This window comes from Nylanderia fulva, unplaced genomic scaffold (genome assembly GCF_048542155.1).
Source record: "Nylanderia fulva isolate GAGA-0341 unplaced genomic scaffold, ASM4854215v1 Scaffold3, whole genome shotgun sequence".
Taxonomy (NCBI): Eukaryota; Metazoa; Arthropoda; class Insecta; order Hymenoptera; family Formicidae; genus Nylanderia; species Nylanderia fulva.
The window spans coordinates 1030779-1045462 of record NW_028190368.1 but is presented as its reverse complement, the minus strand read 5'-3'; the positions used below and the strand labels follow the sequence as shown (position 1 = coordinate 1045462).

At 37.6% G+C, this 14684-nt stretch overlaps 2 protein-coding genes across 16 annotated transcripts in view; one reads left to right on the top strand and one right to left on the bottom strand.

The window, feature by feature from the left end:
• Window positions 1-9933, bottom strand: part of PMCA (plasma membrane calcium-transporting ATPase 3) — a 96944-nt gene extending 87011 nt beyond the window's left edge. For 13 of the 15 annotated variants that reach the window (XR_014925096.1, XR_014925095.1, XM_085484521.1 and 10 more), the window contains exons 1-2: window positions 9046-9111; window positions 8125-8291 (exon numbers count right to left, since the gene is read on the bottom strand). The gene's annotated coding sequence lies outside the window, so the exon portion shown is untranslated. Of the gene's footprint in view, window positions 1-8124; window positions 8292-9045; window positions 9112-9290; window positions 9798-9910 lie in introns of those variants that run through there. The other 2 variants (XM_085484510.1, XM_085484511.1) reach the window with 2 other exon arrangements.
• A 909-nt stretch (window positions 9934-10842) lies between these two features.
• LOC114941620 (uncharacterized) lies at window positions 10843-14374 on the top strand. The gene is made up of 11 exons (XM_085484530.1): window positions 10843-11138; window positions 11336-11464; window positions 11630-11787; window positions 11904-12152; window positions 12231-12295; window positions 12358-12802; window positions 12886-13033; window positions 13116-13239; window positions 13364-13671; window positions 13745-13942; window positions 14020-14374. Exons 2-11 carry the CDS (start codon window positions 11384-11386, stop codon window positions 14140-14142), a joined length of 1899 nt encoding a protein of 632 aa, XP_085340656.1. The 5' UTR covers window positions 10843-11138; window positions 11336-11383; the 3' UTR covers window positions 14143-14374.
• Window positions 14375-14684: the final 310 nt, after the last annotated feature.

The following is a 14684-nucleotide window of genomic DNA, read 5'->3' as shown; positions in this document are numbered from 1 at the left end:
AATTATTGATAATTTTTCCGAATTTAAATTATGACTATTTTATAATTATCGTCAAAATTTTTATTTTAATTTTCTTCTGAAAAAATATATAACGAAACTCTTGATCACGTTCATGATATATCAACTTCGCCAAAGTAATAACCGCGAGACCGAGATATTTCGCGAGAAAGGGAAGCAATATCTGCGGATGACGAGAGAACAACGCGCCGATTCGTCTTCCGCCTTCGATCGCGATGCGTAATCGCGTAAGCGATACAATGGCAAGATGAACGGCAACAATCGTCTGACGATGAAAGGAGGAACGCACATATATACATACATATATGTGTACGCACGCACACACGCGCATTTAATACTTTTAACGCGCCGCGCGACTGCGCTAACAACCGCGGCTCATTAACAAGTTTGTCACTCGTGACTGAACGTGTTAAACTACGTCCATTAACCCCCTCGGAAAGCGGAAGTGTGCCGCGAATTATACGCGAGGGAATTCCACCTTCGGGTATATCGATTCGAGCTCGCGAGAAAACATATATACAGAACAGAGCCTAAAATCACTGAACGACTCCGCTTCGCCCTCCAAATTCTTCGATATGAAATCGATTTCAACGAATGTCCGATGCTTCCAGGATACTCTGTATACACATATAAATATATATATACACATATAAATACATATAAATATATATATATATCCTGTCTTTTCTTCTGTCTCTCTCTAGCTCTCGGTCGGAAGACCGACGAAACAAAGTTGCGAGGTATATATGTGTGTATTTTTGTGCTCTTATTGGATATTAAATATCCTATGAGGCGACGACTTCGATATCAGTTCGTAGGGAAAGGTCAAGGAGACATGTGAAACGCTCTAACAATAATTAATGCGCGTTTCTTTCATGCGCCCGTGTAAAGAAATGCGTGAGTGCTTCGCGATGAAAGCAAACACTTTCAATCGTTACGAATGGAAAAATCTCTCGTTAATTTTTCTGCTCGGCTAATCAGCAATCGCTGCGAACTCGGATCGAATATAAGATGCTTTCCATTCAATCGGACTCACGATTGAACATTCACGGATCCCAGCTTCGCGGAGATGACGTTTTATTCTGCCCCGGAAGAAGGAGTCTTCGTATTTATCGAGTTAAAAAAAAATATTTCTCTTAATTAAAAAAAATTTATCTCTCTTTCCAATTCAAATATTCATACACAGAGAATTTTCTATTAGAATTTATCTTAAAAATCATAGTAATTATTGGAAGAATTTGATAAGTATCCACCACAATTCGATTAATTTTACCATGTATATAAATTTCATCAATATCATTATCATTCGTTCAATTCTTTCGCCAGAAGTGGACATTTTTTTTTTTGCTAATTTATTATTGTTACGATTTTATTTTATTATAAGGCGCGAATTTTCCCTTGGAATTTCAAGGGAATTTCAAATCGTTTTTTTGCTAATTTATTATTGTTACAATTTTATTTTATTATAAGGCGCGAATTTTCCCTTGGAATTTATTCCGAAAATCAATATCATTATCATGATAATGATATTGATTTTCCGAATAAATTCCAAGGGAAAAAAAAAATTCGCGCCTTATAATAAAATAAAATAATAAATTACCAAAAAAAAAAAAAAAAAAAAAAAATGTCCACTTCTGGCGAATGAATTGAACGAATCGCCGTTTCGTCATACGATTCGCTCGTTTCAACAACGTTCCTCAATGATTCAGGGGGTGGGGAGATCAGGTCATCGAGTCATGCCGTAAATACCGGGTGGGCCGGGTACGGAAATTACGGGGGAAGTGTATCCGCGATATTTTTAACCACTATATACTCTCGTCTGGTGTTCGTCGCGGACCACCGAGACGAAAAATTTGACTAGATGGCAAGTACGTAACTTTTAATACCAGGGTCCAGTGTATGTGCGTACACATTTCTCGTTGGGAATTAAAAATAACCAAGACACGTGTAATGTGCTCTTCCACTGAAATACGTACACAGGACGCCGCACATCGATTAGGCATTCTGTTTTCTTTTCTTTTTTCCCTCGCTTTTTTCACTAAACTTCCTTGAGCTTGCGCTTTATTCGTCCACGAGCAAATATTCGATCCTATATTAACGGATATGTATATGGGAGATGTCGGGGATATCTCTGGACCCCGGATAATGTTTTTTTGACATTTCGTGGAAAGTCAAGATTGGGGGAAAAATTGGATTAAATATTTGAGAATCTATTTTGACAAAGGGTAAGAAAATATATGTGAAATGTATTTTAAATATATGAGATATTTATATAAAAAAGATATATAGTGTAATATATTGTATAAATATAAAGTTCAAATATTTGCTGATCTTTAACTGGACGTCAACTTATCTGAAATTTCGCTTTGGGGGAGGAAGTTTGATTAAATATTGAGAATATATTTTGACAAAAGGCAAGAAAATAGATGTGAAATGTATTTTAAATATATGAGATGTTTATGCGTACAAAAAAGATATATGGTGTAATACCTATATTGTATAAATATAAAGTGTGTGTTAAAATATTTGCTGATCTTTAACTGGACGTCAACTTATCTGAAACTTCGCGGTGTATGTGATGCCTCAACATCTTTTTCGAGATATTCATAGCATTTTGAACGCGATGCGCTGAATCGTATCCAAAAAAATGCACTCTTGGAGTCTACGAATTGGCTCGTCTCGAGGGAGACGTGGCTTCTTCTGCAAACGCGAGTTACAAATAATAGTTACCGATTGGCGACGATGATATAAACGTTATATTCGATGTATTTATAACCATTAGATATTATATTGGATCGTATTTTTAACCGGTTCACAGCCCCGATGGCGGAAAGGGATTGCCAAGAGTGTTATTTATAATCCGCAATCAAAGACGAAGAAACAATAGTATACGATTATTACAGGAGATTCTTACACGTCATAAAACACGAATGACGTGTACCTATCTCTATACGATAGTATATACACTGCACAAATTTCTTAACCTGACCTGAACCTTTCGACTAAATATTATTTTGTTAATTCAACGTATTATAAAAATAATATATGAATTTTAAATCGGCCAATAGAGCCCAAGCGCGAAAAATTAATTCTTCGGAACTGTATCTCTTGGTTTGAGATTACTAATTTTTCTCCATATGTAAGTTCGAGATTAATTTATATATGGAACTTAGTAATCTCAAATCAAGAGATACAGTTCCGAAGAATTAATTTTTCGCGCTTGGGCTCTATTGGCCGATTTAAAATTCATATATTATTATTATTATTACAATAATATTGAAAGCCGACATATATTTCTTATCTGGTATTATAAAAATATTTAAATTAAATATCATATTAAATCTAACAAAACGTATATTTGACTCTCTTAAATACTAATATACATATGTTCGATTAATAAACTATATAGCAATTTAGTTGAAAGGTTCAGTCAAGTTGATTAATTTTTTTCAGTGTAAACATACCGTACGCAATAATGTATGTATTTGAAAATGAAAGAGAATAAAAGAACGCGAATTTATTATTCGATTAGGTGTATTTTATATGTATATATCAATTGTTTGCATATTTCTACCGAGAATACGCAGCCTACGCGCGTCGCATTCTTTCGCGACAGATAAGGTAAACAGTACAGTAAGTACAATACCAGCTTTTACATACAAAAGTATCATAAACATTAAATACAGAAACACAAATTAAGTTGACTCCTATTTTCGCTAATCGAAAAAAGGATGGTAATAATTCATGTATATTTAGGGAAAAATAGTATTAAATAACTCGATACAGTTTCTCTGATATAAACTCTAGAGACAAAATCAAACATAAAATTAAAATGTTTACAAAAATATTAAAAAATTATTATATTAGGTATATATATTATATAATGATAAATATTGGACATAATATAAAAAGATATTTAAAAAATTAAAATATTATAAGAGAAACAATGTAATAAAGTATCAAAATGAAGATATACGAGAGTAATGTCAAAAAGAGTGGTAATAATTCATGTATATTTAGTAAAAAATAGTATTTTAAATAACTCGATACAGTTTCTCTGACGCAAACTCTAGAGACAAGATAAAATATAAAATTAAAATATTTAAAAAATATTGAAAAACTATTATATAATACATTGAAAAACTAAAATATTAAGAGAAATAATGTAATAAAATATCAAAAAGAAGATATACAAGAGTAATGCCAAAAAGAGTGGTAATAATTCGTGTATATTTATTGTTAGTAAAAAATAATATTGAATAACTCGAGATGCAATTTCTCTGATATAAACTCTAGAGAAAAGATAAAATAAAAATGTTTAAAAAACATTAGAAAAAAATATATTATATAATAATAAATATCATACATAATATAAAAAGATATGAACAAATTGAAATATTAAGACGGAGAGGAACAATGTAATAAAAATGTATCAAAAAGAAAATATACCGAGAGGAGCGCCAATTTCTCGAGAATGAAAAATGATGATCGGCTCCCGAACAAGAAGCAGAAGGAAGCGTCCAACATCGATTAATCGATCAAGTATGGCTCCTCGTTTCTGCCACGAGGCTACCGCGCGTCTGAGAGCGACTGTCTATTTTCTACTTGCAGCCGCTACCCTCGGTTTAAACCATCTCCCGGGAACACGAGAGAGAGAGACGCCGGGTTTCGCGATTCTACATACTTCTATAAACAAGCCGGGGAACACTTGACGATGGTCGTTATACCGGCGACGTTATTAACCCTTAATCGGTCTTCGTATATCTTGGCATACGTCCCGACAAAATCATTTTCGTCTCGCTTGCTCATTCTGACACTTTGGCAGACACGCGCGTACTCGCTGTAGGAAGTTTACTCTGCCTAATTTTACAAGCGATTCCGACTGTCACTGTATGTCGAAGAAACGCGTTCCAATTTTATTTCAAAAAATATTTTTTTAAAAACGGTAAAAAGTGAACGTTGATCTATAATAATGCTTAAAGAGAAAATCAAATCACATTACAGATACAATTATCTAAGATATTTTCAATTAAACTGGTCGTGTATGAATATATAATTAATCTCTTGATAAAAAGGGGTCAATACACAAGTATTAAAAATATATGAAAAAAATAAACTTGCAATTCATGAACCTTATATTATATATATATGTAGATATTATCTCATCAGGAAAAATCGGGATAATTTTTCCTTTCGCGTGTAAGATGCAATGATAACATTAATGTTAGTTAACGTTATAGAGTTCTAGGACATGTTACAGAAGCAAAAAACGTAGAAAATCTTTACCTCGATCGGTCCTGCTCGATTGCCAGCGATATGAGAATTTATTTGCGCAAGCTCTCGCGATATATAAAAATTTCCACAGTTAATTCCCCATCTAATATATCCAAATTACTCTTTCGTATATAAAAATATAATCTCGCGTTTCTAGCATCGCGAGGTTCAAGGCTGAAAGCGATCTCTCGTAACGTAACTACCTGGACTTCCGCTAGCTTCGTCGTCGATCGTTAAACACGGGTGTCTCTGAATTCTATTCGAGACCAGGAGGATCCATTTCGCAAAGACCCTGTTTTAGATGGCGTATATTCCACGTTTAATCAATAATAATCATAATAATGAACGTTTCGACGCTTCGCGAAAAAATAAGCATTTTCTATGCCCTATCTACACCTAAGGATAAGCTACAAGTAGTAGTATAGACGATCAAAAACCACACTGAAGTTGGTTTTTCAATCGCAATTTTTTTCGCTTCGTACGATTGCAAACCAACTTCAGTATTCGTAAATTTTTCCGGCTGTGGTACGATTGAAAACCAACTTCAGTTTTTGATCATATCTATATATATACCACTCATTGGGATAAGCCACAAGTAGGATAATCCTTAAATTCAATTAATTAATATTTAATCATAAATTTTTTCGGTTGTGGTACGATTGAAAACCAACTTGATCATTTAACCACTAACTGGGATAAGCCACAAGTAGAATTATCCTTAGGTGTAGATACGGCACTAGACAAAATCGGACGCTAAATCGCGACAAGAGGGAAGAAGCAGAAGAAGATGAGGAGCGAGCGGTTCAATAGCAAATTCCAACAGCCCCGAAATAAACTTAATAGCTCCCCTTACACATTCAGCATTTCCTATCTCGTGCGCGAACGCACATTTCCCCGTCGTCGTCGACGTCGACGTCGTGCGCGCGAGCTTCGCACGTGCGTAATTATTGGCGACCCTCTATCGATTCGTTTCGGGCCGGTTTAGTCGTCAACGAACGAAGGAACGAACGAGCGAACGAACGAACGAACGAACGAGCAGGCGAGTGGCTGTCAAAGGTTGGGTATATTTCCTCGGCAAGTGAGTCTAGGTCACCCGTATCGGGTCGATACCACGAAAGCGGGACAAAGGCGAGTCTTCGACTGTGCCTCACGCGTATTACAGTCGGAGCTGACCAGTCGGGGGCTGGAACTCGCGTCTTTCGGCGAGTAAAGGGGAAAAGGGCTTTCTTTTTTTCATTATTTTCATTTTTCTCGTAGTCCTTTTATTCCCGGAAGAGGAGTCCGAGAGAAAGCTCGCGCGCTTTTCCTATAAGAGAATCCAACGGGAGCCAACGAAAGGTTTGATATAGGTACCCACACGCAACCCAAAGGCGTGGAACCAATCACGCGCACGTGAGACACGCGATATGCGCGTGCAAATTAATCACACGGACAAGGTCGTTTGATTTCATTTTCTTCAAACTTGAGTCCTCGTATAATAGTTTGTTAGAACCGTAACCGCACGTCCGGCTTCGAACTCTTTTACTCGAGGGATAAGCGTCACCAACGACACGACGAAGTTTCATTCAAGTTACACTCGTCGAGTTACACCACGAGGAAACAATTTCAGAATAAAAATTGCGCATTTCCTCACGAGACCAAATATTAATTCTTCTTTAATACATTTATTTATAGATGTAAAATGTTAAATGTATCGATTAGTCTTCCGTCTCTTTTCTGCCCATCTCGTCGGACGTTTCACGCGAATCATTTCGGGGAAGGAAATTCGAAGAAGTGCCTCGTCTTTTACGAACGTGTAGGAGAGTCTCGTCGAGATTTTTGGCAGCGAACTGAGCGCGACATTATAATATATGCGTCGCGGGGCCGAAATGTCTCGAGAACAAGGAAAATGAAAAAAAAAAATAATGGGTTCGACGAATTTGCCAAAAGCCACGGATTAGCGGAAAATCGGCGTAGCACTCGCATCGGAGAGCCGGTTCGCATCCCTGATCGAAACACGGTTTCCTTCGACAATGCGCTTGCCCGATCCCGGGGCACACGTACGAGACTCCTCTCTCTCTCTCTCTTTCTCAATCCATCCTCTTTCTCCGGCCGTCTCTTTCTCTCTTCAGGGTCCGCTGGCAGGTCTGCTGGCACTCCCGAAATAATGTTCGGAAGAAACGCGCGAAGTCGGAGCGGAGAAAGGAGGGAAGAGAAGCGCGGAGAAGCTGACGAGATCCAGAGGTTGAGGAAGATGAGAGAAAAGGAAAACGGAACAAGAAACGCCCGGATCGCGAGCGCATGTTACATAATTTTCGTAAGCGGAGAGGGCGATGTGGGCTGGTGGGGATGGGGAGTGGACGATGGTCGACGACGAGGAGCTTCCCCGAGGTATTTCCTATGAAAGGAAGACGGGCAGAAGAGAGAGAGAGAGAGAAAAAAGAGCACGACAGAGACCGGGAAGGGTATATGTACGCGTCCTCGTGTGAGTGCGTGTGCGCCAATAGCTAAATGGATGGATGGATAAATGGTACGATCGGGAGGGTAGGAAAAAAGGGGATGAGGAAAAACAGAGGTGGAGGAATAAATAAGCTTGAATAGAGGGGAACTCGACGGAACTCGGAAAACGAAACAAATAGATATTTAAATAGAAAGGAAGAGATAGAGAGAGGAGGAAAACAAAAAAAAAAGGGAAAGGGCAAAGAGCGAGGAAGAAGAAGGTGGAGATAGCGGAGGCTCGTGTCCTGGTGGGCGGAATGGCGAATCAATCCTCGACGCGGGGAAGGGAAAGAGGAGAGGGGTGAGTGGGGGTGGGGTGACATATACATACATACATACATATACACTACTCACCGTGGACGGTGGCAGCAAGATGTCTGCGAGGGTGTCTCTTCTTCTCCTCGACGGTGGCAAGAGAGAGGAAAGCCCGATGTCACATACGCCGCTTCATCGGGCCACTGTGCTGCCGCTTAATACCACTCCGCGCGGTGCTCTTCGCCCGCCTTCTTCACCTTCTGCCACTAAAAATAAACTCGCTCGCTCTAACCGTGCGCACCTCCGCGGCTGCCCCCGCGCGCGCGCGCGCGCGCGCACTCGCGAGCACTCTCCCACTCCCTCTCTCTCTCTCTTCTCTTTCTCTCTCTTTATCTCTCTCTCTCTCTCTCTCTCTCTCTTTTTCTTTCTCTCTCTTTTCCACGCTCTTTCTCGCGCTCGCGCTCACGTCTTGTAACGCGACCGACACATTTATCCGCACTTTCGGGCCGCTCTCTCGGGCACTCTCGCGCACCTTTCGCGCTCCGCTCCGCGACCGACCGACCGCTCGATTCCCTAGAATCGAGGAGGTGGCACCGTGTCGCCGCTACCGCCACCACCGCCGCGCAACCAACCGCCACCTCCACCACCGATATGTGGATGATGATGATGATGGCGAGAAGACGGCGCGATTCCCGACCTCCGGAACGGCACCTGGGAGAAGAGACCGAGTCTAATCGCGAGAGGGAAACAATATTTCCGGAGCAGAGACGAGAAACAGAAAGAGAGAGAAAGAGAAAGAGAGAGAGAAGTTCGGAGCACACCCCCAAGAGGGATCGAAAACGAGAAAGGGGAAGGAAGGAGTGGCGCAAAAACGGAACAAAACGCGCACTCGCGATTATATTATATATATATATATAGATATATATCCTCTTATATTTATTCCGTGTCGCGAATTCTAAAACTATATAAATGTATAGAACTCCGAAATTGTCGAGCGAAATGAAACGCGCACGTCCTTACCCCGGGGATGCCACTCTGTCGTCGTCACCGAGAGCGCGGGACTGTCGCGCTCGAGTTCCTCGTGGTTCCCGTCGACCCTCCCTCCCTCCCACTCTCTACTGACGGTATCGACTGCGCCGGCGGCGACGACGCGACGACGACGACGACGGCGGCGACGCGGGGCGGCTTATTTTTCTACTCGATGCCCCTTTTCATACAAGCCGAATCGCTAATAAACTAATTAGCTCGTGGTGGTTGGAGCTTACGGTGGTGACTTTTGGGGCGCGTTTTATTATCGCTGGTGACGTAGACCGGCGAGTCCGAATCCCGAAGACGGCATCGACGCGGTCACCGGAGAAATATTGACGGAAAATATGAGACGAGGAAACGACGACGACGACGATGACGATTTAGTACTCCGGTTAGCTCGCTGAATATCGCTCTGCCTTGGCTTGTGGCCGCAGATATTATTGTGCGCGCGCACCTCCGTGTGACACGCACACGTGTAACGTACGTGTATGTATATGTGTGCAAACCGCGACGACGAAGACGGACACGACAGGACTATCTCTTTCTCTATCTTCGCGTATCTGTCAGTATCGCGCGCTTCGACGTGACGGGCTGATATTACGCATGTGCGTTCACGAGAGTAGACGTCCGCGATATATGGAAGGAGAGAGAATGACCGGCGGGGAAAACACAGAACGAAAGATATAGATAGAACAATCGAGAGAAGGTAAAGGGCGAAAAGAAATACACACACGGTATATGGAAAAGAAGAGAGAGAGATGAGAGAGAGAGAGAGAAACGCGGATAGTGTAAAGCGTGTAAGACGGGAAGAGGGGCCTTGGCCCTATCCGAGATTCGGGTTGCGAATTTAACGTACGGTATGAACGGTTCCGCGGTCGCCGTTACACTAAATCGCGGGAGAACCGCGTCGCGAAAGATATATCGCTCTCGCTCGTTCGCGCGCGCATGCGCACTTTCATTCGCGCCACCTAGCCTTATCGCCCGCTACCCCTGGCACCAGTGTTATGCTTATTATCTTTTTGTTTTAAATAAAGCTAGATAAAAGATAAAATTATATGGCGAAATTTATCTAGATCATTTCCAGATAATATTATTTTTGTAAACACAATTATAAAAAAATGTAACTTTTTATTTAAATGTAAATTTATATTTTTATATGAAGATAAGATGACACACATCAAAATTTCATCTAGATGATTATCTATAAAATTTTATTCAGGTAAAGTTTCCTAATTTCTTTTATTCTAAATAAAGCGCCTTCGTTAATTATGTTGCTATAATTTAATTTAGCTGCATTTCGAAAACAGGGATCTTGAGAATTGTTCGATTTTCATTAATAATATAACGTAAAAAAATTTCTAGCATCGCTAAACACCACGAGATCTCGGATCAAGCGATCGTGATTTTCATCTTGATTATATAAATATATAAATAAATCAGTTTCACATACCTCTTTTATCTCCGGACTCGTATAATGTTATGTTTTCAACACACACTGCAACAATGAGAAGAATATATATTTATGCCTCGATGAAAAGTATCAACTTGAAGTAAACCGCTATTCGAGTCTCGAGATTTGAGTTTCCGACACGTCAATTCACGAACTGAATTTTGGCGCGAACTTTTGACATACGGTCTGTCAATGTTTGATAAATATTTATCCCGTTTAAAATTAGCGAGAAAATTCACAGACTGTTGAATTAATTATTTCCTTTTCTGGAATAAATTTAAACGTTAATCATAAATTTTGTAACATTTCTGAAAGCCGCTGCCATCTTTGGTTTACAGAAACAGGCTCGATGCGTCATCTACAGGAAACTCGGCGAACGAAACATGCGATTGCCCTACTACATATTTTACAATCTATGCCTGAACTTACTATACTATAGCAATAGAAAGTGGATAATGAAGCGATAGAAACCAGAAGCAAAAGCTGATGTTGTGTTAGGTTAAGTGTTGTTTTCTAATGGTCCTGGATAAAAGTGCATGCAAAATTTGTGAGAAAACAATTACAGAGAACAGTTATTTTAGAGTGAAGAAGAGATTGAATATTTATATTATCTCTAATCTTGCTTTCTGGTTAGGTAAGCGTCTCGATATATGTTGCTAACAATTAAGATAAAACACTATCATCTACTTGTTTTTTTTCTCATTGTTACATTTGCGTTACATTATTTTGGATAACAGATTTTTTCTCGGGGATGTTCTATAAATATCGTTTTTCCTATAAATATCATTGCGAAAAAAATATTGATATCGCTTCTTTTATCGTGATTGATAGATTTATGTCTCCTATACGGATTATCGTGAGATTTATGAGTCAACAAAGATGGTTTCTATACAAGATATTGGTCTGCAACTTACGAAACCAGTGAAAGAGCTGGCACAATGGAACTTTCCTTTCTCAGAGGTATGTTTATGTTATCAGTTTTTCTTTAGTCATCTGTTATTATATTATATTAAGTATATTATTAAAATAATATATTTAATGCATACGATGTACATATAATATACATACAAATATATATGATGTAAATATATTATATTATATTAATTTAATATCATACTATTGCAGACTTTAAATAAATATTGCTCATTATTCAATACAACATGCAGCAAAAGTTTCGGAGAAGCTGGACTTGTTCTGCAAAACTCTGCAGCTGTATATGTGCATAGAATTGATTCTCTTTGGAATAAAACAGAGGATTCTAGAAATTTATTAGTGAATTATGAGTATGTATTTATTAATATATCGAAAAATTACTAAAAATTATATAATTTTTAAATATATAATTATATATACATATATATTTTCTAAATATATATATATTAAATTACATTTTTCTTAGAAATGAAGAAATAACACAAAAATCTGCCAAAAAACGAGAAAGAAAGACTGATATGTGTTTTCAAAATTTTAAAACAGTCGACTTTGCTAAAGAAGTAGACAAGAATATCAATATTAAAAAAAACCAAACACATATTGTCAAATCAAAAAATCGTTGCTTTACTCAACTAGAAAAGGGTATTGCACAACATGTGTCTATTGATATTTATGATGTAAATGGAGAAGTCATTGGTAAAAAATACGATTTTCGGTAAGTATCAAATTGTTTTTTTAATGCACTTATTTTATTATAAGAGATTATATTTATTATATCTAATAAATATTGTAGCTGCAATCAAAACATAAATGTGGACGGTGTATTGGTCGATGCTATGGTCGAGTTTGCGTCTCAAGGTATGTAATTGTGAGAATAAACTTTTGATTCAGTCAAATAATTTTTTTTTTTTTTTTTTTAGATTTTGGTTGTGATGATGATTCTGAATCCTTATCGACTCCGAGCTGTACAATGCACGACGATAATGATCAGAATGCTAGTAGTGATGCTGAATCTGAAAGGAATAATGATGATTCACTGGAGGAAGAAGTTCCTGAAATGGTTACATCTTTGGAATTGACTCAACAAACTCAGTCTTTTTCCGAGAACTCTGGTACCAACACTATCGAAACGCCAAATAATACTTTGGATGATAATTGTCATAATGTGACTCCTGATGATATCTCAAATGAGATGTGTCTAAATACATCAAGCGATACCAACTTATCGATAACTCAAATCAATAATAATTGTTCGAGTAATATTGATTTGGATGATAATTATTTAAACAATGATATTAGGAAAAGTATAGATGTTGGTAGTTTATTAGATAGTCCACCCGAGTCAGTAAATTCGAAAGATAGAAGGTATTTTTTATATTTTTGCTACTTGACATCTTAATGTAATAAACATATGTGAAAGGGTTTTAAAATCAACAATATTATTTTAGAACGTCATCGATGGATGATTCAGGATTGATAAGCGACACAAATGAGGAGCTGTCGAAAATACATTTAACTACAAACATTGAACAAAAAACTCCAAAGAGCAGTACAAAGAATAAAATAAAAGGATCTCCAAAATCCATATCAAAATCGGTAAAAATATGTAATGGCACTTATAATTTTGTTATTAAATAATAACGTTTGGTGCTAATATTCCTGAATTATTTATTTATAGGTTAAGCGAAAGTTTAGTCAAACAAAAAAGGAAGCACTTACAGCGAATAAGAAAGGACAAGGTGAAACAAAAAAAAATCTCGTTCATCTTGTTGAGGAACCGCTTTTCCTTCGAAGAAAAAGAGGTAAATCTATCAGTCTGTTTCTAGAGAAATTGTCCGATAGGTACCAATTTATTGATTTTTGTATAAATTAACTTTATATATATATATAAGTATATATATTAAACGATGATATTCCGTTTTTCAGGTGGACCAAATATGTTCAACAAAAGTTTAAGTACCTGCATAAAATGTATACAAGAGTGTAATCCTTTGCAATACAACGATGTGACGAATGTAGATTTGGATCTCTTAGGATTTCAATTATGCGTTAATGAGGAAGCGAATACGGATATTAGCGATAATGAGCCAATGGACATTTCGATTAATGAAGTCTCCAGACTTCGCAGTCCGAGTCCGATGGACTCAAACGGTTTCGCGGATCAAGTGGATTCACCTTTGCATGAAAATTTCTGCGACACGTGGCTGCGACCAGACTCGCCGCAGTTCTTGCCTGTAAGTCGAGAGAATTGTCATCTATAGGAAATATTAGTTAAAATGTAAAATCTAATGAAACGAACAATTTCAGAGAAACGTCGACAAGTGGCACGAAATGATACAGCCTAAATTACGCGAAGCCGAGCAAAGATCGACGTTTTGCGTTCACGACTACGCGACGCGAATTGTGACGTCTTTAAAGGCGAATGATCAACGGAAAATTAATTTCGATGCTATTATTCAAAACGAACACGAGGTGGCCAGATATTTTCTAGCATTGTTGGACTTGGTAAGATACGATATTCAGAAAAAAAAGTAAAAAAAGTTTATGTAATCGATTATTTCTAATATGAAATATTTCCGCAGGCCGCTAAACGAAATGTAGATTTGCACGCTGATAAAGATCTCAAAAATGATATAGAAATAGTTCTACGTGAAAAGGACACACAGTGCGTTACCAATGACCAAGTAGTGGATTCGCCTGATTAACGAGCACATATTTTAGTTTTTTCAAAAGCTTTGCGTGTGTATCATATGTACATATTAAAGAAAATCAATTGAGATATACCTTCGTCTGTCAGGGCGATAAACAGTCCTATTTTATACTGTGATATTTTGCCGAGTGCAATTAAATATCTTAAGCAAAGGTACATATATCTTGTATTTGTGCATTAAATATTTTTAACGGGACAAATGTACATAAATTTACTTTTTCTTTTTACGCCATTTCTCTTTTATCTTCTTTAATTACCGAATTATAATTTTATATATACATATACATACACATGTACATATAAAATTGTTATATACGTACAATTAATTGGAAATCTACATATATATTTCTACCGTACGTAATATTTTCATTTAATTATCACCGAGCGATATAATTCGTTGCCGGACGAGTCGTAACGAGGCATTGCAAGAAAGAAATTGTTACAGCGTGAGAGATTGATTTTTTTTAATTAATACTGAAATGCATTCCCGTCCTCTATATCATGTACAGCTGTGGTATGAATGTGCGACGAAATGAC

What these genes read in the sequence shown, in the direction of transcription:
- LOC114941620 (XM_085484530.1), top strand. Translation starts at nt 11,384, where the DNA reads ATGGTTTCTATACAAGATATTGGTCTGCAACTTACGAAACCAGTGAAA. An exon ending in GGTAAAAAATACGATTTTCG is followed by an intron (nt 12,153 to 12,230) that starts GTAAGTATCAAA and finishes TAAATATTGTAG; the next exon opens with CTGCAATCAAAACATAAATG. An exon ending in TTCTAGCATTGTTGGACTTG is followed by an intron (nt 13,943 to 14,019) that starts GTAAGATACGAT and finishes ATATTTCCGCAG; the next exon opens with GCCGCTAAACGAAATGTAGA.